Source organism: Psittacula echo (genome assembly GCF_963264785.1).
Source record: "Psittacula echo genome assembly, chromosome: 28".
NCBI classification, from domain to species: domain Eukaryota; kingdom Metazoa; phylum Chordata; class Aves; order Psittaciformes; family Psittacidae; genus Psittacula; species Psittacula echo.
In genome coordinates this window covers 2,325,834-2,348,581 of record NC_137763.1, presented here as the reverse complement: position 1 = coordinate 2,348,581, position 22,748 = coordinate 2,325,834, and the positions used below count along the sequence as shown (strand labels likewise).

The 22,748-nt window shown below is 66.5% G+C and overlaps 1 protein-coding gene across 1 annotated transcript; it reads left to right on the top strand.

Moving 5' to 3' along the window:
- Window positions 1–201: 201 nt before the first annotated feature.
- On the top strand, window positions 202–22,230 carry SPTBN2 (spectrin beta, non-erythrocytic 2; the record flags this gene model as incomplete). Its single annotated transcript, XM_080635816.1, has 35 exons — window positions 202–355; window positions 3,449–3,600; window positions 4,285–4,458; window positions 4,763–4,854; window positions 4,942–5,022; window positions 5,098–5,213; window positions 5,290–5,402; window positions 6,491–6,678; window positions 6,759–6,876; window positions 6,953–7,111; window positions 7,295–7,597; window positions 7,690–7,843; window positions 8,182–9,052; window positions 9,136–9,273; window positions 9,673–10,429; window positions 11,638–11,840; window positions 11,918–12,008; window positions 12,423–12,569; window positions 12,647–12,910; window positions 13,649–13,873; window positions 13,953–14,042; window positions 14,120–14,374; window positions 14,456–14,586; window positions 14,874–15,078; window positions 15,164–15,538; window positions 16,097–16,341; window positions 16,430–16,568; window positions 18,514–18,598; window positions 18,675–18,871; window positions 19,600–19,751; window positions 20,147–20,222; window positions 20,339–20,550; window positions 20,888–21,064; window positions 21,241–21,283; window positions 22,012–22,230. 35 exons carry the CDS (start codon window positions 202–204, stop codon window positions 22,228–22,230), a joined length of 7,101 nt encoding a protein of 2,366 aa, XP_080491942.1.
- Window positions 22,231–22,748: the final 518 nt, after the last annotated feature.

Below are 22,748 nucleotides of genomic sequence, written 5' to 3'. Positions count from 1 at the left end.
TTAGGGGTGTCCCTGTTTAGCATGGGGGGGCTCCAGCTCCTTGGGGCCATGGAGGGAGCCACCTCCACCTGCCCTGCCCCGTCCCCCTCCCTGTGTCCCTTATCCATGCGCATCCCCCCCCAGCGACAGGGGGGGTCCCCCCTCAATGATGGGGGGACACAGGACCCCCCCCCGGTGACAGGGCCCCCCCATAGGGCCGCCATGTTGTCCCCCCCGGCCTATGACAGCCTGGAGCTGCAGCGGCAGTACGGAGACGTCAACAACCGCTGGGACAACGAGGAGGAGGAGGAGGAGGGTGACCATGAAGGCAGCTCTGCCCGGCGCTTCGAGCGCTCCCGCATCAAGGCTCTGGCCGGTACGGGGGGGGGGGGGCAGCACCCCAAAACATCGGGGGGTCCTCAAAACCAAAGGGGAGGCTCAACAATGTGGGGGAGCACCCTAAAATGAGTGTGGGGGCAGCCGAAATGTGATGGGTGAGCAGGAAAGGGAGGAAGGCTTCCAAATATGGGGGTTACCCCAAAAATGGGGGGGACACCTCAAAATATAGGGGTGGACCTCAAAGATACGGGGGGTACCCGGAGATGTGGAGCAACCTCAGGACATTGGGAGTGCACCCCAAAGATAGAGGAAACCCTATTGGGGGCATCCCAAAAATGGGGGCATCCCAGGATATGGGGTAAGCCCCAAAGATGGAGAGGAGCACATCAGAATATACGGGGGCATCCCCAACATTGGGGGCACCCCAAAAAGGGAAAGTGCCTCAAAATATCGGGGGGGCACCCCCAAAATGGAGTTGTTCCAAGATGGGGGGGAGACCCCCAAAATATAGAGGGACATCCCCAAATGTGGGGAGGGGACCCCAAACACAGTGGGGGCACCCCTAAACCAGTGTGGGGGACACCCAGAATATGGGGAGCATTGGAAAACATGGGGGTGCCCACTGAAATGGGAGGGACACCCAAAAATTGAGGGGGGATAAAGGATGGAGGTTGGGGGGGCAGCAGCACTGGTGGGGTTGGGGGGACACAGGCACCCCCAGTCCCCCCTGAAAGAGGTCTCCTTTCTGCCCCCCCCAGCACACACACACACGGTGCATGTGCAGCCGTGCACAAGGGCACACGCGCAGGTACATACATGCAACACACATGTACACCTGTACATGGGACACACGTGCACACCTGTACATGTAATATGCATGTACACCTGTACATGTAACACGTGTGTACACTTGTACGTGGGACACGTGTATACCTGTACATGGGACACACGTGTACACCTGTACATGGGACACACGTGAATGCCTGTACGTGTAATATGCATGTACACCTGTACATGTAACACACGCGTACACCTGTACGTGGGACACACGTGTACACTTGTAGATGGGACACACGTGTACACCTGTGAGTGCAACAGACATGTACGCCTGTACATGTAATATGCATTATGTACATGTAACACACGTGTACACCTGTACGTGGGACACGTGTGTATACCTGTACATGGGACACACGTGTACGCCTGTACATGTAATATGCATGTACACCTGTACATGTAACACACGTGTACACCTGTACATGGGACACACGTGCACACGCGTGCACACGCACACGCCACCCCCCGCAGCGCACATCCGTGTCCCTGCACACACGCACACGCACACGGGCACACGCCTGCACACGCGTGCACACGCACCCGCCGAGCCGTCAGACCTGTTTGGATCCGCGCTCCCAGCGCCGCCCTCGCCCCGTCCGGCCCCCGCCGCCACGGGCCGGCCCCACAGCCGCGTCCTGAGCCCCACAGCACCCGCCGGCCCCACGGCACCGCCCCCCCCTCCCGGCCCCATAGCACCCCCCCAGCCCCACAGCCATGGCTCAGCGCCCCCCCGGGCCCCCCAGCGCCGCCAGCCTCGAGCTCCCCGGCGTCCTCGAGGGACGCTTCAAGCAGCTCCAAGGTGAGACCCCCTCAAAATGGGACCCCCCCATAGCGATGGGGACCCCCCGGTCCCTGCAGGACCCCCCAGTTTCCTCCTGGCCCCCCCCCCCCATGCTCCCCCCCCCAGTTCCTGCTCCCCCCCCCCGCTGGTCCCTATTGGTGACCCCGGGCCCCTCTAGAGCTCCCATGGGGCTCCCCAGAGCCTGGAGGTGACACCGAGCTCCTCCCCGGCCCCATAGGTCCTCCCCAGTTGTGCTCCCCAGACCCTACAGACTCCCTAGAGTCTTCCCCGGCCCTATAGATCCTGCCTGCTCCCCCCCGCCCCAGTCCCTATAGGGCTCCTCACAGCCCCACAAGCTCCTTCAGAGTCCTCCGGGGACCTGCTGGTATCTCCGGACCCTGCAGACACCCCCTCGGACGTATAGAACCCTCCCCGGGCCCTATAGACTCCTCCCCCCGACCCCTGTAGGTGTGTTCCAGGACCCTATAGGTGTTTCTCAGCACCATCTCTGTGTCCCTTGAGGCCCTATAGGTGCCCCCGCATCCCATGGCACCCCCTGGGTGCCCCCCCCCAGCCGCTATAGGTCCTTCCAGGTTCCCACGAGCCTCCCTGAAACCACCCCCCCATCACCCGCACCCCGAAACCGGCACACCCAGAGGGTGACGCCCGACACCCCCGGGCCGGGGGGGGCACCCCGAAACCTGGGTCCCCTCCTTACCTTGAGGTGGTGGTGGGGGGGGAAACGAACTCCCCCCCCCCCCCCCACCTGGGACCCCTCAGCTGGGATGGGGGCCCCCTGGGAACAGCGGGGATACCGGTGATGGGGGGGTCCCATGTGGCTGGTGGGGTCCCAGGTTTCCATTGGATCCCATGTGCCCGGGGGGGGCCCCGTGTGTCGGATCTTGCTCCCTGCCACCCCCACCACCACCACCATTCCCAGGGCCTGGACTCTGCTCCGGTCTCAGCTGAGCAAACAGGGATGGGGGGGGGGGGTGTTGGTGGTGCCGTGTCCCATCCCCCCCCCCCGAGCTGGGTCTTTGCACATGCGTGTGTGGTGTCCTTGTGCCAGCCCTTGCACACCCGAGCACACGCGTGTGCGATGCGCCCGACCTTGCACGTGTGCTTGCTGTGCGTGCTCCCCAAGCTGCCCCCCGCTCCATACAGCCCCCCCCAACACCTCTATCTCCTCCACGGCCCCCTGGGCCCCCCAATCCCCTCCATGGCTCCCCATGGTCCAGCCCCAAATCCTCTTACCGCTAATCCAGTGCCGGGCACGGCTGGCGCGGAGCTGACACCCCCCTGCGCCCCCCATCCCCCCCATGAGGAGGGGACCCAGGGCCTTTGGGTTGTGGGGTGCGGGGGGGGGGGGCACCCCCGTGCCCCAGCTGTGGGGTGCGTTCCTGGGCTGGGTTGGGGGCCTCTGTGCGGGTGACCAGGGGCTGAGGGTGCGATGTGGGGTTGGGGGAGGGGAGGGGGTGATTTTGGGGTGCTCTGACCCCCCCCCCCCCCCAGACGAGCGCGAGGCGGTGCAGAAGAAAACCTTCACCAAGTGGGTGAACTCGCACCTCGCGCGGGGCACGTGCCGCCTGGGGGACCTCTACAGCGACCTCCGCGACGGGCGGATGCTGCTGCGCCTGCTCGAGGTGCTCTCGGGGGAGCAGCTGGTGAGCGCCGGACCCGACCCCTCCCGAACCGGCCCGAGTGCTCCCGAGCGCCCCCGAACCCTGCCCGAGTCCTCCCGAACCGTCCCGAGTGCCCCCGAGCGCCCCCGAACCCTGCCCGAGTCCTCCCGAACCGGCCCGAGTGCCCCCGAGCGCCCCCGAACCCTGCCCAAATCCTCCCGAGCGGCCCCGACACCTCCCGAGTACCCCCGAGCCCTCCCCGAGTCCACCCGAGCACTCCGGGACCTCTCCGAGACCTCCCGAGCCGTCCCGAGTACCCCCGAACCCTCCTTGAGCGCCCCCGAGCCCCCCCCCGAGCCCACTCTGGTCCTCCCGAACCCACCCCGAGCGCCCGCAAGCACCCCCTGGGCCTCTCCGAGCCCCTCCCCGAGCTCCCCCAAACCCCCCCTGAACCCCCCGACCCCCCCCCGAACTTACCCCCCCCGAGCACCCCCAAGCCCCCTCGTACCACTCTGAATCCCCCCGAGCCCCCTGGCATGGGCACCCCCCAACCCTGCAGCACCCCCAGAGCCCCCCCTGCAGCCCCCAGGCACCCACTGCACTGATGGTGCCAGGTGCAGGTCTAACGGGAGCCCAGGGCTGGGGTGATGCTCCCCGGGACACCCAGACCTGGGTACCCCCCGCACCCCATGGACCCTCCCGGGGTGCTGCCCCTGCCCCCTGCAGCCCAAGCCCACCAAGGGCCGGATGCGGATCCATTGCTTGGAGAACGTGGACAAGGCGCTGCAGTTCCTCAAGGAGCAGCGCGTGCACCTGGAGAACGTGGGCTCCCACGACATCGTGGATGGGAACCATCGCCTCACCCTGGGGCTCGTGTGGACCATCATCCTGCGCTTCCAGGTGCCACCCAGCACAGGGGTCCTGTGCCCGCCATGGGGGTCCCTGCACCGATTGTGGGGTCTCTGCACCCACCACGGGGTCCCTGCACCCACCACGGGGGTCCCTGAACCCAGAGTGGGGTCCATGCAGCTGTGGTGGGGGTCTCTTTGCACCCACCATGGGGGTCCCTGCACCCATTCTGGGTCTGTGCCCCCACCTCAGAGCCCCCCTGCCCCAGCCAGAACCCCCATCCTCCATCCACATCCCCAGCCATGGGGTGGTCCCAGAGCCCCCCCTCACCACGCGCTGTCCCCCCCCCCCCCAGATCCAGGACATCAGTGTGGAGACAGAGGACAACAAGGAGAAGAAGTCGGCCAAGGATGCGCTGCTGCTCTGGTGCCAGATGAAGACAGCGGGGTGAGAATGGGGGGCCCTGAGGGTCCGGGGGGGGACCGGGGGCGTCTCAGGAGTCCCAGGCTGAGCCCTCAGCCCGGTGCCTGGCAGGTACCCCAATGTGAACGTGCACAACTTCACCACGAGCTGGAGGGACGGGCTGGCCTTCAACGCCATCATCCACAAGCACAGGTAGGACAAGGGGGGCACACGTGGGGCAGGGGCTGTGGGGCAGGGGTGTGGGGCTGAGGCTCCCCCTCTGCCCAGGCCAGACCTGGTGGACATGGACACGCTGCGGCGCTGCAATGCCCATTACAACCTGCAAAGCGCCTTCAACCTGGCAGAGCGCGAGCTTGGGCTCACCAAGCTGCTGGACCCCGAGGGTGAGGAGTGGCTGGGGGGGAGCTGGGGGGGCTGCAGGGGCCGCCCACGCTCACCCCCTCGCTCTGCGCCCCACAGATGTCAACGTGGACCAGCCGGATGAGAAGTCCATCATCACCTACGTGGCCACCTTCTACCACTACTTCTCCAAGATGAAGGCGCTGGCGGTGGAGGGGAAACGCATTGGGAAGGTGATGGGGCAGAGGGGATGGATGGATGAGGGATGGATGGATGATGGACAGATGGATGGATGGATGGATGGATGGATGATGGATGGATGGATGGATGATGGATGGATGGATGGATGGATGGACAGATGATGGATGATGGATGGATGATGGATGGATGATGGACAGATGATGGATGATGGATGGATGATGGACGGATGATGGATGGATGATGGATGGATGGATGGATGGATGATGGATGGATGGATGGATGATGGATGGATGGATGGATGGATGATGGATGGATGGATGGATGATGGATGGATGATGGATGGATGGATGGATGGATGATGGATGGATGATGGATGGATGATGGATGGATGATGGACGGATGATGGATGGATGGATGATGGATGGATGGATGATGGATGGATGGATGGATGGATGGATGATGGATGGATGGATGGATGGATGGATGGATGGATGATGGATGGATGATGGATGGATGGATGGATGGATGGATGATGGATGGATGGATGATGGATGGATGGATGATGGATGGATGATGGATGGATGATGGATGGATGATGGATGGATGATGATGGATGGATGATGGATGGATGATGGATGGATGATGGATGGATGATGATGGATGGATGATGGATGGATGGATGGATGGATGACGGATGGATGATGGATGGATAATGGATGGACAACTATGGATGATGGATGGATGGATGACGGATGGATGGATGATGGATGGATGGAGGGGCGGATGGAGGGAGGGAGAGATGGGCAGAGAGAAGAACAGGGGGCAGACGGATGGAGGAAGATGATGAATGAGGGCCCAAAGGGATGGACTAACAGATGGAGCAAAAGGGGAGATGGAGAGCCAGAGGGGAGAACAAGGATGGATTGACAGACAGATGGAGAGAGGAGATGGGCAGTTGGATGGAGGGGAGGACAGGAGGTGGCCGGACAGATGGCGATGGGCAGATGGATGTCTGGCTGGAGGGAGGGAGGGAGGGGACGGACGGACACCGCTGTGGCAGCGCCGGGCAGATGGCGGCGGGGCTGGGCAGCAGCCAGGACCAACAGCAGTGGTGCCGCAGGTGCTGGACGCGGCGCGGGAGGCGGAGGAGCTGGTGGGCAAGTACGAGGAGCTGGCGGGGGAGCTGCTGGGCTGGATCGAACAGACCATCCTCATCCTCAACGACCGGCAGCTGGCCAACGCGCTGCCCGGCGTCCAGAACCAGCTGCAGGCCTTCAACACCTACCGCACCGTGGAGAAACCCCCCAAGTGAGACCCCCCCGCAACCCCTGCACCCCACCTGGGCTGGGGGTCCCCACTGCGGGGGCTCAGCTCCGTGTCTCCTCCAGGTTCATGGAGAAGGGCAACCTGGAGGTGCTGCTCTTCACCGTCCAGAGCCGCATGCGGGCCAACAACCAGAAGGTCTACGTGCCTCGGGAGGGGAAGCTCATCTCCGACATCAACAAGGTGGGATGATGCGGGTGCCGGGGGGTGCTGGGGGGCACCGGAGGGTGCCGGGGGTTGACCGGGAATCCCAGTGCAGGCTTGGGAGCGGCTGGAGAAGGCGGAGCATGAGCGGGAGCTGGCGCTGCGCACGGAGCTCATCCGGCAGGAGAAGCTGGAGCAGTTGGCGGCGCGGTTCGACCGCAAGGCGGCCATGAGGGAGACGTGGCTGAGTGAGAACCAGCGCCTCGTCTCCCAGGTACCACAGGGAACCCCACTGATCCCCACTGCTCCCAGGGAGCCGACGGCCTTGGGGGGTCCTGCTCCCCATTGCCACTGCAGGGATACAAGGGGTTTGGGGGTCCCACGTCCCACCACCATCAACCTGGGGGTCCCTGGGGGATGGTGACCCCCATCCTCTCGTCTCCCTGTGCCCCCCCAGGACAACTTTGGGACGGACATGTCAGCGGTGGAGGCTGCGGTGCGCAAACACGAGGCCATCGAGACCGACATCGTGGCCTACAGCGAGCGGGTGCAGGCGGTGAGCGCGGTGGCAGCCGAGCTGGAGGCCGAGCGCTACCACGACCTCCGCCGCGTCCTGACGCGTCGCGACAACGTGGTGCGGCTCTGGGACTTCCTGCGGCAGCTGCTGGCCGCCCGCCGCGAGCGCCTGCTGCTGCACTTGGAGCTGCAGAAGATGCTGCAGGACCTGGCGCATCTCATGGGCTGGATGGAGGAGATGAAGGTACCGGTGGTGCCGGCGGGCACAGCGCGGCGGGGATGCGGCGGACGGGCTCTGACACCGCCGTGTCCCCCTCCTGCTCCCTGGTGCCGCAGGGCCGGCTGCAGTCGCAGGACTTGGGGAAGCACCTGCACGGGGTGGACGATCTCCTGCAGATCCACGCGCTGGTGGAGGCCGACATCGCGGCGCAGGCGGAGCGGGTGCGGGCTGTGAGCGCCGCGGCGCAGCGCTTTGCCATGCCCAGGGAGGGTGAGTGTGGACAAGGGCACCCCCACACCCTGCGACACCCAGACCCTGGCATGGCCCAAGAGCCCCCTCCCTGGACAGCCCTGACCTTGGCACCCAGACCCCCAGGATGGGTGCACCCCACAGCCCCGAACCCCAGGATGTCCCCAGCTCCTCAGGGCAGTCACTGCCCCGTGGACCCCCAACCCCATGGATGTCCCCCAGGGTGGCCGGTGCCTCGTGGACCCTCAAACCCCAGGGCTATGCCAGCCCCCAACCCCCTGATCCCCAACCCGTGGGATGTGCCCCAGGCCCCTGGGGTGGCTGGTGTCCCTCAGGGGACCTGCTGGGGGTCCCCACAGGCTACCAGCCCTGCGACCCAGCGGTGGTACGGGAGCACGTGGCCACGCTGGAGCTGCGTTACCGGGAGCTGGTGGACCTGGCGAAGCAGCGCCGGGCTCGGCTGGAAGAATCGCGGCGCCTTTGGAAGTTCTTCTGGGATACGGGCGAGGAGGAAGCGTGGATGCGGGAGCAGGAGCGGCTCCTGCGCTCCGAGGACGTGGGCCGGGACCTGACGAGCTCCCTGCGCCTGCTGAGCCAGCACGATGCCTTCCGCGGGGAGCTCAGCGGGCGCGCGGGGCCGCTGGAGCAGGCGCTGGCGCGGGGCCGGGCGCTGGCGGCCGAGGGCCGGTTGGGCGCCGCCGAGGTGGCCGAGCGGGTGCGGGAGGTGGAAGGGCGCTGGCGCGCGTTGGCCGAGCTGGCGGCCGAGCGCGAGCGGCGCCTGCGGGAAGCCGCCGGCTTCTTCCAGTTCCAGGCAGAGGCCGCGGATACGGAGGCTTGGCTGGAGGATGCGCTGCGCTTGGCCTCCAGCCCGGAGCTGGGCCACGACGAATACTCGACGCGCAGCCTGGCGCGGCAGCACCGCGAGGTGCAGGATGAGGTGCGGAGCCATCGCCCCGCCATCGACGCGCTGCACGAGCAGGCGCGGGCGCTGCCGCCCGCCTTCGCCGCTGAGCCCGGGGTCGCCGGGCGGCTGCCGGCGCTGGAGCGGCGCTACCAGGAGCTGGCGGCGCGAGCCGAGCGCCGGCGGCAGGAGCTGCAGGACGCCCTCAGCCTCTACACCATGCGCAGCGAGGCGGACGCCTGCGGGCTGTGGGTGGGTGAGAAGGAGCAGTGGCTCCACGCCATGCACGTCCCCGACAAGCTGGAGGACCTGGAGGTGGTGCAGCAGCGGTGAGAGCTGGACCCGGAGCCCCCGGCCCTGCCCGGCACAGCCTGGCGGGTGCTGAGCCCCTGTCCCTGCCCCCTGCCTGCAGCTTTGAGACGTTGGAGCCGGAGATGAACAATCTGGCGTCGCGCGTGGCCGCCGTCAACCGCATCGCGGACCAGCTGCTGGCCAGCGACCAGCGCAACCAGGAGAGCATCCGGGCCACCCGCGAGCAGCTCAATGTGAGGTGGGTGCTGCGGGTTCCAGGCAAGGAAGGACAATGCTCCAGGTAGAGCAGCTCCAGGCAGGGTGATGCCCTAGGGAGGGATGCTCTGGGCAAGGATGGGCTCTCCAGGCAAGGATGCTCCAGGCAGGGTGATTCCATAGGGAGAGATGCTCCAGGCAAGGATGGGTTCTTCAGGCAGGGCAGCTCCAGGCAGGGTAACTCCAGGGAAGGCTATGATGTAGGGAGGGATGCTCCAAGCATAGATGCTGTAGGCAGGACAGTGCTGCAGGCAGGGACAGCTTCTCCAGGCAGGGAGGGGCTCTCTGGGCAGGCAGGAGGATGCTCCTTGGGCAGGCAGCAGCGGGCAGGCTGGGATGCTCCAGGCATGGAGCTATCATTCCCATTCCCCCTCACACACAGGTGGGAGCGGTTCCGTGCCCTGGCTGACCAGAAGAAGGAGGCCTTGACATCGGCGCTGAACATCCAGAACTACCACCTGGAGTGCAACGAGACCACGTCCTGGATGCGGGAGAAGACGAAGGTGATCGAGTCCACCCAAGGGCTGGGCAACGACCTGGCCGGCGTCATGGCCCTGCAGCGCAAGCTCTCGGGCATGGAGCGCGACCTGGAAGCCATCCAGGGCAAGGTGCGGGATCTACGCGCCGAAGCGGAGAAGTTGGCGGCCGAACAGCCGGAACAGGCTCCCGGCATCCAGGACCGGCTCTCGGCCATCGAGACCGTGTGGGACGAGCTGTGCCGCAGCCTGCGGCGCCGCGAGGAGTCGCTGGGAGAGGCCAGCAAACTGCAGGGCTTCCTGCGGGATCTGGCCGCGTTCCAGGCCTGGTTGTCCCGCACGCAGACGGCCGTGGCCTCCGAGGACGTCCCGGCCACCCTGGCTGAAGCCGAGCGGCTGCTGAGCCAGCACGAGAGCATCCGCAAGGAGATCGCGCACTACGGCGATGACTACCGCAGCACGCGTGCCGTGGGCCGCGAGGTGACGCAGGGGCAGACGGACGCGCAGCACGTCTTCCTGCACCAGCGCCTGCAAGCCCTGGACACGGGGTGGGAGGAGCTGGGCAGGATGTGGGAGAACCGGCACCAGCTCCTCTCGCAAGCCTTCGCCTTCCAGCTCTTCCTGCGGGACTCCAAGCAGGTCGAGGGTGTCCTCAGCACACAGGTGAGGTGATGGGGAGGTGATGCCCTGCACTGGGGTGACACCGGGGTGCCGGTGGTGACTGCGGTACCGTGCCCTGCACTGGGGTGACACCGGGGTGCCGGTGGTGACTGCGGTACCGTGCCCTGCACTGGGGTGACACCGGGGTGCCGGTGGTGACTGCGGTACCATGCCCTGCAATGGGGTGACAGCGGGGTGCCGGTGGTGACTGCGGTACCGTGCCCTGCAATGGGGTGACAGCGGGGTGCCGGTGGTGACTGCGGTACCGTGCCCTGCAATGGGGTGACAGCGGGGTGCCGGTGGTGACTGCGGTACCGTGCCCTGCAATGGGGTGACACCGGGGTGCCGGTGGTGACTGCGGTACCGTGCCCTGCACTGGGGTGACACCGGGGTGCCGGTGGTGACTGCGGTACCGTGCCCTGCACTGGGGTGACAGCGGGGTGCCGGTGGTGACTGCGGTACCGTGCCCTGCAATGGGGTGACACCGGGATGCCGGTGGTGACTGCGGTACCGTGCCCTGCACTGGGGTGACACCGGGGTGCCGGTGGTGACTGCGGTACCGTGCCCTGCAATGGGGTGACAGCGGGGTGCCGGTGGTGACTGCGGTACCGTGCCCTGCACTGGGGTGACACCGGGGTGCCGGTGGTGACTGCGGTACCGTGCCCTGCAATGGGGTGACAGCGGGGTGCCGGTGGTGACTGCGGTACCGTGCCCTGCAATGGGGTGACAGCGGGGTGCCGGTGGTGACTGCGGTACCGTGCCCTGCAATGGGGTGACACCGGGGTGCCGGTGGTGACTGCGGTACCGTGCCCTGCACTGGGGTGACACCGGGGTGCCGGTGGTGACTGCGGTACCGTGCCCTGCACTGGGGTGACAGCGGGGTGCCGGTGGTGACTGCGGTACCGTGCCCTGCAATGGGGTGACACCGGGGTGCCGGTGGTGACTGCGGTACCGTGCCCTGCACTGGGGTGACACTGGGGTGCCGGTGGTGACTGCGGTACCGTGCCCTGCAATGGGGTGACACCGGGGTGCCGGTGGTGACTGCGGTACCGTGCCCTGCAATGGGGTGACAGCGGGGTGCCGGTGGTGACTGCGGTACCGTGCCCTGCAATGGGGTGACAGCGGGGTGCCGGTGGTGACTGCCGTACCGTGCCCTGCAATGGGGTGACACCGGGGTGCCGGTGGTGACTGCGGTACCGTGCCCTGCACAGGAATACGCGCTATCGCACACGGAGATGCCCAGCAGCCTGCCCGGAGCCGAGGCGTCCGTCAAGAAGCACGAGGATTTCATGGCCACCATGGAAGCCAATGGGGAGCGTGTCCAGGGGTTGGTGGCCACCGGCCGCAAGCTGGTGGCCGAGGGCAGCCTCCACGCTGACAAGGTGCAGGAGACGGTGGATTCGGTGGAGAGCAGGTAAGGGAAGCAGCACCCGTGGCACAGCACCGGCACCGGGTCCTTGGCTCAAGCCTCACCCCCTGCCCTCGCCGCAGGCACCAGAGGAACCGGGACATGGCCCAGGAGCTGCTGGGGAGGCTGCGGGACAACTGGGAGCTGCAGCGGTTCCTGCAGGATGGGCAAGAGGTGGGTGTGGGTCCATGGGAGGGGATGGGATGGGAAAGGATAAGGATGGGGATGGGGAAGGGAACAGGGATGGGATGGGGATGGGATGAGCATGGGAGGGGGTAAGTATAGGGATGGGTTGTGGATAGGATGGGAACAGGGATGGGGATGGGATGAAGATGAGAACAAGGAGATGGACTGGGGATGGGAACAAGGACAGGACAAGCGGGGGATGAGGATGGGCTGAAGATGGAAATGAGGATGGGTTGAAGATGTGAAGAAGGGCAGCACAAGATGGGGTTGGAGTTGGGGATGGCAACAAAGCCAAGTTGTGGATGAGGAGGGGCTGAAGCTGGGAATGAGGATGGGATGGGAACAGGTTTGGGCTAGAGCCAGCACAGGGTGACAGCTTCATTCCTGCTCTCACCCTGGCAGCTCACGCTCTGGATCAACGAGAAGATGCTGACGGCTCAGGATGTGTCCTATGAGGAGGCCCGCAACCTGCACACCAAGTGGCAGAAGCACCAGGCCTTTGCGGCTGAGCTGGCCGCCAACAAGGGCTGGCTGGAGAAGATGGAGAAGGTGGGAGCGTGGTGAGACCATGGCACTGGGATCCGCCCACCCCACACGGGCTACGCTGACGCCGGTGCTCCCGGCAGGAAGGGCAGCAGCTGGCGGCGGCGAAGCCGGAGCTGGGGCCGGTGGTGACGGAGAAGCTGTCGGCGCTGCGGGCGCTGTGGGACGAGCTGGAGTCCACCACGCGCACCAAAGCGCGGCGCTTGTTCGACGCCAACCGCGCGGAGCTGTGCGCGCAGTCGTGCGCGGCGCTGCGGGGCTGGCTGGCCGGGGTCAGCGCCCAACTGCGCTCCGATGACTACGGCAAAGACCTCACCAGCGTCAGCATCCTGCTCAAGAAGCAGCAGGTCCGGCCGGGGTGGGGTGCAGGGGATGGGGTGAATGGGATGGGGTGAATGGGGACAGAGTGCAGGGGATGGGGTGAATGGGATGGGGTGAATGGGGACAGGGTGCAGGGGATGGGGTGAATGGGATGGGGTGAATGGGGACAGGGTGCAGGGGATGGGGTGAATGGGATGGGGTGAATGGGGACAGGGTGCAGGGGATGGGGTGAATGGGGATGGGGTGCAGGGGATGGGGTGAATGGGGATGGGGTGCAGGGGATGGGGTGAATGGGGATGGGGTGAATGGGATGGGGTGAATGGTGACAGGGTGCAGGGAATGGGGTGAATGGAATGGGGTGAATGGTGACAGGGTGCAGGGGACAGGGTGCAGGGGATAGGGTGAACGGGGATGGGGTGCAGGCGATGGGGTGCAGGGGATGGGGTGAATGGGGATGGGGTGAATGGGGACAGGGTGCAGGGGATGGGGTGAATGGGGACAGGGTGCAGGGGATGGGGTGAATGGGGACGGGGTGCAGGGGATGGGGTGAATGGGGACAGGGTGCAGGGGATGGGGTGAATGGGGACAGGGTGCAGGGGATGGGGTGAATGGGGACGGGGTGCAGGGGATGGGGTGAATGGGGACGGGGTACAGGGGATGGGGTGCACAAGGATGGGGTGCATGGGGATGGGGCGCACAGGGACGGGTGCCTGGCACAGTGGGGAGCCCTGGCCATGGGTCACCATCGCTGCGGTGCCGGGCAGATGCTGGAGAAGCAGACAGCGGTGCGGGAGAAGGAGGTGGAGGCGATCCGGGCGCAGGCGCAGGCGCTCAGCCGGGAGGACACCAGCGCGGCCGAGGTGCAGAGCCAGGTGCAGGCCGTGGAGCAGCAGTTCCTGGGGCTGCGGGAGCCGCTGCGGGAGCGCTGCCGCAAGCTGCTGGCCTCCAAGGAGGAGCATCAGTTCCACCGGGACCTGGAGGACGAGATCGTGAGTGGGCTCCTGGCCACGGGAGCGGGAGCCCGAGGGGAACCCCCGCAGTGTCCCTGACCCCCCCGTCTCCCCCCAGCTGTGGGTGAAGGAGCGCAGACCCCTGGCTGTGTCCACCGACCACGGCAAGGACCTGCCCTCGGTCCAGCTCCTCCTCAAGAAGAACCAGGTGGGTCGAGGAGCTCCATCAGCGCCGCTGCCCCGTTCCGGCCCCGGCAGCGCTGAGCGCGTCCCTGCCTCCCGCAGACGCTGCAGAAGGAGCTGCAGGGCCACGAGCGGCGCGTGGAGGAGCTGCTGGAGCGGCGCGGGGCCCTGCCCGGCCCGGCCCAGCGGGTGCGGGAGCTGCGGGAGGCTTGGCAGGAGCTGCGGCTGCAGGCGGAGCTGCGGCACCGGCGCCTGGAGCGGGCTCTCGCCGCGCAGCAGTTCTACTGCGACGCCGCCGAGGCCGAGGCGTGGATGGGGGAGCAGGAGCTGCACATGATGGCCCAGGAGAAGGCCAAGGTACGGCCATGGGGCGCCGGGACCCCCGCCACCAACCCTGCACCCCCTCTCTGAGCTGCTGTGACCCCCCCGCGTCCCCAGGACGAGCTGAGCGCCCAGGCCATGGTCAGCAAGCACTTGGTGCTGGAGCAGGCGCTGCGGGACTATGCCCACACCGTGCACCAGCTCTCGGCGCAGAGCCGTGACATGGTGGCCAGCGGGCACCCCGAGAGGTGGGTGACATCCCCGTGTCCCACTGCATTGTGCCATGGGGAGCAGGGGTGCCCTGACACCCCCGACCCATGTGCATCATCCCATGAGGACCACATCCCTGCCTTCTGCTCCCCATCCCTACATCCATCATCCCCTGAGCACCCCACGTTCCCCCTGCACCTCCCATCCTCACACCCATCACCCCACGTGGGCCATATCCTTCCCTTCCACCTTGCCCCCTGCCCCTCGTCCCTGGCAGTGGGTGCCCGGTGCCCGTTGCCGCGGCGCTGACGATGCGGTGCCGCAGCGAGCGGCTGACGCTGCGCCAGGGCCAGGTGGACAAGCTCTACGCCAGCCTGAAGGACCTGGCCGAGGAGCGCCGCGCCGCGCTGCAGGAGCACCACCGGCTCTGCCAGCTCAAGCGCGACCTGGACGACCTGGAGCAGTGGATCTCGGAGCGCGAGGTGGTGGCCGCTTCCCACGAGCTGGGCCAGGACTACGAGCACGTCACGGTGCGGGGCGCGGGGCGGGAGGGCTCCGCGGGTGCCCCCACGTCCCCCCTTTGGTGCCCGCGGCGCGGCTCATCCCTCCCTGCAGATGCTGCGGGACAAGTTCCGGGAGTTCTCGCGGGACACGAGCAGCATCGGGCAGGAGCGCGTGGACGCGGTCAATGGGCTGGCGGACGCGCTGATCGCGGCCGGGCACTCGGAGAACGCCACCGTGGCCGAGTGGAAGGACGGGCTGAACGAGGCCTGGGCCGACCTGCTGGAGCTCATCGACACCCGCTCCCAGATGCTGGCAGCCTCCTACGAGCTGCACCGCTTCTACCACGACGCCCGCGAGACGCTGGCGCAGGTTCAGCACAAGCAGAAGCAGCTGCCGGATGAGGTGGGACGTGACCTGAACACGGCCGAGGCCATGCAGCGCATGCACAGCGCCTACGAGCACGACATCCAGGCCCTCAGCACCCAGGTGAGCTGCGGCAGGAGGGGACGGCACAGGGGGGATGCCACAGGGCGATGTGCCATGAAACAGCACAAAATGAAGCCGGCCGGCACACCATGGTGCAGCACAGCATGGCATGGGCCAGCCTGTCGTGGTGTGCCACAGCCAACACCACAGGGCACAGCCGGTACCGCTTGGTGTAGCACAGCCGGTAGCACCCGGTGCAGCTGATACCACAGGGCACAGTCGGTACCACTTGGTGTAGCACAGCCGGTAGCACCCGGTGCAGCTGATACCACAGGGCACAGTCAGTACCACTTGGTGTAGCACAGCCGGTAGCACCCGGTGCAGCTGATACCACAGGGCACAGCCGGTACCACTTGGTGTAGCACAGCCGGTAGCACCCGGTGCAGCTGATACCACAGGGCACAGCCGGTACCACTTGGTGTAGCACAGCCGGTAGCACCCGGTGCAGCTGATACCACAGGGCACAGTCGGTACCACTTGGTGTAGCACAGCCGGTAGCACCCGGTAGCACTGACACGGCGCAGTCCCTGCGCACCCACGCTCCCCGCGGCCCCGCAGGTGCGGCAGGTACAGGAGGATGCGGCACGGCTGGAGAAGGCGTACGCGGGCGAGAAGGCGGCCGACATCCGGCGGCACGAGCACGCCGTGAGCCAGGCCTGGGCCGAGCTGCGCGGCTCCAGCCAGGGCCGGCGCCGGCTGCTCCTCGACACCGTGGACAAGTTCCGGTTCCTGCGTGCGGTGCGGGACCTGCTGCTCTGGATGGACGGCGTCCGCCTGCAGATCGAGGGCCAGGAGCGCCCGCGGTGAGGGGGCACCCGGTGATGGGGGGGACGTGCCGGGGGGGATGGCGGTGCCATGGGGATGCTCATGGTGTCCCCATTCCCGGCACAGGGACGTGTCCTCGGCTGACCTGGTGATCAAGAACCATCAGAGCATCAAGGCGGAGGTGGAGGCGCGCACCGACAGCTTCGATGCCTGCGTGGCCATGGGCACCGCGCTGCTCGACAAGGGCCACTACGCTGCTGACAAGGTGCTGGCTCTGTGTTCCTGTGCTCATCCCCATCACTGTGTCCCTGTGCTCATCCCCATCGCTGTGTCCCTGTGCTCATCCCCATCGCTGTGTTCCTGTGCTCATCCCCATCGCTGTGTCCCCGTGCTCATCCCCATCGCTGTGTCCCTGTGCTCATCCCCATCGCTGTGTCCCTGTGCTCATCCCCATCGCTGTGTCCCCGTGCTCATCCCCATCCCTGTGTCCCTGTGCTCATCCCCATCACTGTGTCCCTGTGCTCATCCCCATCGCTGTGTCCCTGTGCTCATCCCCATCGCTGTGTCCCCGTGCTCATCCCCATCACTGTGTTCCTGTGCTCATCCCCATCGCTGTGTCCCGTGCTCATCCCCATCGCTGTGTCCCTGTGCTCATCCCCATCCCTGTGTCCCCGTGCTCATCCCCATCGCTGTGTCCCCGTGCTCATCCCCATCGCTGTGTCCCGTGCTCATCCCCATCGCTGTGTCCCCGTGCTCATCCCCATCGCTGTGTCCCCGTGCTCATCCCCATCGCTGTGTCCCCGTGCTCATCCCCATCGCTGTGTCCCCGTGCTCATCCCCATCGCTGTGTCCCCGTGCTCATCCCCATCGCTGTGTCCCCGTGCTCATCCCCATCGCTGTGTCCCCGTGCTCATCCCCATCGCTGTGTCCCCGTGCTCATCCCCATCGCTGTGTCCCCGTGCTCATCCCCATCGCTGTGTCCCCGTGCTCATCCCCATCGCTGTGTCCCCGTGCTCATCCCCATCGCTGTGTCCCCGTGCTCATCCCCATCGCTGTGTCCCCGTGCTCATCCCCATCGCTGTGTCCCCGTGCTCATCCCCATCGCTGTGTCCCCGTGCTCATCCCCATCGCTGTGTCCCCGTGCTCATCCCCATCGCTGTGTCCCCGTGCTCATCCCCATCGCTGTGTCCCCGTGCTCATCCCCATCGCTGTGTCCCGTGCTCATCCCCATCGCTGTGTCCCCGTGCTCATCCCCATCGCTGTGTCCCCGTGCTCATCCCCATCGCTGTGTCCCCGTGCTCATCCCCATCGCTGTGTCCCCGTGCTCATCCCCATCGCTGTGTCCCCGTGCTCATCCCCATCGCTGTGTCCCCGTGCTCATCCCCATCGCTGTGTCCCCGTGCTCATCCCCATCGCTGTGTCCCCGTGCTCATCCCCATCGCTGTGTCCCCGTGCTCATCCCCATCGCTGTGTCCCCGTGCTCATCCCCATCGCTGTGTCCCGTGCTCATCCCCATCGCTGTGTCCCCGTGCTCATCCCCATCACTGTGTCCCCGTGCTCATCCCCATCGCTGTGTCCCCGTGCTCATCCCCATCGCTGTGTCCCTGTGCTCATCCCCATCGCTGTGTCCCCGTGCTCATCCCCATCGCTGTGTCCCCGTGCTCATCCCCATCGCTGTGTCCCGTGCTCATCCCCATCGCTGTGTCCCCGTGCTCATCCCCATCGCTGTGTCCCGTGCTCATCCCCATCGCTGTGTCCCCGTGCTCATCCCCATCGCTGTGTCCCCGTGCTCATCCCCATCGCTGTGTCCCGTGCTCATCCCCATCGCTGTGTCCCCGTGCTCATCCCCATCGCTGTGTCCCCGTGCTCATCCCCATCGCTGTGTCCCCGTGCTCATCCCCATCGCTGTGTCCCCATCCCTGTCACTGTCCTCGTGTCCCCATCCACATCTCCGTGTCTCTGTCCTCATCCCTGCGTTCTTGTCCACATCTCTGTGTCCCCATCCCCGTGGCACAGTTCATGTCCCTGTCTCCATCCCTGCATCCTCCCCATCTGTATCCCCCTCCTCATCTCCCTGTCCCCGTCCCCATATCTGTCTGTATCTGTGTGTCCCCATCTCCGTGTCCCCATCCTCATCCCCCTTCCCCCATCCCCATGTCCCTGTCTCTGTGTCCCCCTCCCCATCCCACACTCTCCCCCCTCTACCCCAGATCTCGGAGAAGCTCTCGCAGCTCCAGGAGCGCCGCCGGGACATCGGGGACCGCTGGAAGGAGAAGATGGACTGGCTGCAGATCGGTGCGGGGGGGACCCTGCGGGGACACCGGGGGGGGGATGTGACAGTGGCACCGGTGACCCCCCCGTGTCCCCGCAGCGCTGGAGGTGCTGATGTTCGGGCGGGACGCGAGCATGGCCGAGGCGTGGCTCTGCAGCCAGGAGCCGCTGCTGCGCTCGGCAGAGCTCGGCACCAGCGTGGCCGAGGTGGAAAACCTCATCAAGCGGCACCAGAGCTTCCAGAAAGCGGCGGCCGCCTGGGAGGAGCGATTCGCTGCGCTGGAGCGGCTCACAACGGTGAGGGGACAGCGGGGCAGGCACCGACCCCATCCCGGTACCGCCTGAGTCCCGGGGCAGGCACCGACCCCATCCCGGTACCGGTTGAGCCGCGGGGCAGGCACCGGCCCCATCCCGGTACCGGTTGAGCCGCGGGGCAGGCACCGGCCCCATCCCGGTACCGGTTGAGCCGCGGGGCAGGCACCGACCCCATCCCGGTACCGGCTGAGCCGCGGGGCAGGCACCGGCCCCATCCCGGTACCGGTTGAGCCGCGGGGCAGGCACCGACCCCATCCCGGTACCGGCTGAGCCGCGGGGCAGGCACCGACCCCATCCCGGTACCGGCTGAGCCGCGGGGCAGGCACCGGCCCCATCCCGGTACCGGTTGAGCCGCGGGGCAGGCACCGGCCCCATCCCGGTACCGGCTGAGCCGCGGGGCAGGCACCGGCCCCATCCCGGTACCGGTTGAGCCGCGGGGCAGGCACCGACCCCATCCCGGTACCGGCTGAGCCGCGGGGCAGGCACCGGCCCCATCCCGGTACCGGTTGAGCCGCGGGGCAGGCTCTGACCCCATCCCGGTACCGGTTGAGCCGCGGGGCAGGCACCGGCCCCATCCCGGTACCGGTTGAGCCGCGGGGCAGGCACCGGCCCCATCCCGGTACCGGTTGAGCCGCGGGGCAGGCACCGGCCCCATCCCGGTACCGGTTGAGCCGCGGGGCAGGCTCTGACCCCACCGTGTACCCCCGTAGTTGGAGGAGAAGGAGCGGCGGCGGCGGGAGGAGGAGGAGGCGCGGAAGAAGCGGCCGCCCACCCCCCCCCCCGCGCAGCCTGAGGCCGGGGCGACCCCCAAAGCGGTGCCCCCCGAAACACAGAACGGGGCCGTGGGGAGCGGGGAGCAGCGGTGAGGGACGGGGCGCGGCTGGGGGGACACGGAGCGGTGCAGGGGGGCATGGGGGGGACATTCAGGTCGGGGGGGCCTGGGGAGATGGGGCCATGGGGGGATACGGGGATGTCCTGACCAGGGGACGTGGGTCCCAGTAGGACAGCGTAGGGATATTGGGGACCAGGGATAAGGGGCGGATATGGGGGTACTGGGGGGACCCAGGGGACATGGGCAATGGGAGGTTATGGGGGGACAGTGGGGATTGGGAGGGAAGGGGGGCACAGGAGACACAGAAGGGACAGGGGGCACATTGGGGTCCTGAGGAAAGAGGGGACACGGGGGGGGACGCAGTGAGGTCTCGGGGTGACGGGGGGGTACCGGTGCTCTCGCCCACCCCCGGGTGTCCCCCCCAGGGTCCCGGCCCAGCAGAGCCGCCCGCCGGAGGCACCGGCTGTTAACGGGATCTGCCCCGACAGCGCCGCAGCGCAGGTACCCCCCGGGACCCCCCCACCCCGGGACCCCCCTGCCAAGTGGGGGACCCCCCCCATAGGAGGGGCCCCCCCCAATAGGAGGAGGGACCCCACCGCTGCGCTGTGCCCCTGCAGGTGCCGCCGGGGCCGAGGCTCAGCAATGGGGCGCAGGAGCAGGGTCCAGGCTCGGAGGGGTCACCCCGGGGGCGCCCGGGGGGGGTCCCGGCCCCTGACCCCTCGCACGCGGCCACGCTGCCCCCCCGCGGCCCCCCCGCCCCCGAGAGCCTGGAGGGGGGGCTCTGCCGCAAGCACGAGATGGAGGCGCAGGGCAAGAGGGCGCCCAATCGGTGAGGACCCCCCGGACACACCCACTCAGGCCACGCCCCCTTAGACCACACCCTTGCTGACACCCAATTGCTCACGCCCTTCTGAAGCCCCGCCCCCTTTGGCCGCGCCCCCTTGTTTGTGCCCCTATAGAGCCGTGCCTCCCCCCCCGGCTCTGTCCCCCCTCGCGGAGCTGTGTCTCCCCATACGGATCCATGTGTCCCCCCCATGGCTCTCTATCACCCTGTGGGGCCGATTTCCCTGCCTTGCCCCAAGTTTCCCCCCCCAAATGGCTCTGTTCCCCCCCCCCAAATCCCTGTCCCTCCATAGATTCATCCTCCCCATCCCCTGTCCCCCCAGGTCCTGGCAGAGCGTGTACTGTGTGCTGCGGGGGGGCAGCCTCAGCTTCTACAAGGACGCCAAGAGCGCGGGGGGGGCCGGGGCCCCGTTCCATGGGGAGCCCCCCGCCAGCCTGCGCGGCGCCCGCTGCCACCCCGCCACCCACTACAAGAAGAGGAAGCACGTCTTTAAACTGGGGTACGGGATGGGGGGCACAGGGGTGTGGGGGATGTGGGGATAAGGGGAGATGTGGGGAATGTGGGGGGGTATGAGAGGATATGGGGATATAGAAAGGATAAGGGAGGATGTAAGGGATAAGGGGGAATAAAGGGAGATGTGTGGGATATGTGGGGCTGAGCCCTGTCCTCCCCCAGGCTGAGCGATGGCAAGGAGTACCTCTTCCAGGCCAAGGATGAGGTGAGACCCCCCAGGGTGGATGGCAGGGGGTGGGGACACACACACGCATCGCACGCGTGAACATACGTGCACAGCCACGTGTGAATGGCAGAGCGTGTGCACACGCATGTGTGCAGCACCGGCGGTAGGTGTGGACACTGCTCACACCATTGCGCACCCATCCACACGTCACACACCCACTGACACCGTTGCACACCCATTCACACCTTTGCACACCCATTCACCCCATTGCACACCCGTTCACCCCATTGCATACACACTGACATCATTGCACACCCATTCACATCATTGCACACCCATTCACGCCTTTGATACCCATTCACACTGTTGCACACCCATTCACACCATTCCATACCCATGCACAGCCATTCACACCATTGCATACCCATTCACGTTGCACACCCATTGACACCGTTGCACGCCCATTGACACCAGTGCACACCCATTGCCACCGTTGCACACCCATTCATGCCTTTGATACCCATTGACACCGTTGCACACCCATTCACACGTTGCACACCCATTCACACCATTGCACACCCATTCACACGTTGCACACCCATTGACACCATTGCACACCCATTGACACCGTTGCACACCCATTCACACGTTGCACACCCATTGACACCATTGCACACCCATTGACACCGTTGCACACCCATTCACACGTTGCACACCCATTGACACCATTGCACACCCATTGACACCGTTGCACCCCCACGTTGCAGGCGGAGATGAGCACGTGGCTGCGGGTGATCCAGGCCGCGGCCGCGTTGGCGCCGGGGTCCCGGCTGGAGGCGCCGGGGGGGGTCCCGGCGGGCGGGAAGGGGGTGACCCGCGCCATGAGCATGCCCCCGGTGCCGCCCCCCGCCGAGGGCGCCCCCCGCGCGCGCGACAAGGACCGGGAGCGCGAGAAGCGCTTCAGCTTCTTCAAGAAGAACAAATAGAGCCGGGGGGGGGGGCGGCAGGGGCACGGGGGGGCCCCGCGGAGCCGATGGAGGGACGCGGGGGGGGGGGCAGCGCCGGGGGGGTGTGAGCGCCCCCCCCCCGGCCGGGGTCGCCGCGTGCCCCCACGTCCCGGTGATGTCCTCGCACAGCCCAACCCCAATAAAGAGACTGCAGAGACCGGGCAGGTGCTGAGCGTGCTGGGATGGGATGGGGATGGGACGGGGATAGGATGGGAACAGGATGGGAATGGGGGTGGCATGAGCTGAGAACGGGCGTGGGATATGGGGACAGAAGTGGGATGGGGATAGGATGGGATGACTACTGGATTATGATTGGGGTGGGATGGGAATGGAATGTGGATGAGATGCGTTGAGAATAGAAATGAGGTATGGATAGGATAGGGATAGGATTGGAATGGGGATGGGGTTATATTAAGAATGGGATTGGGATATGGATAGTAGGGGGACAGGATTGACATGGGATAGGATGGGATGGCGATGGGATTAGAATGCGATGG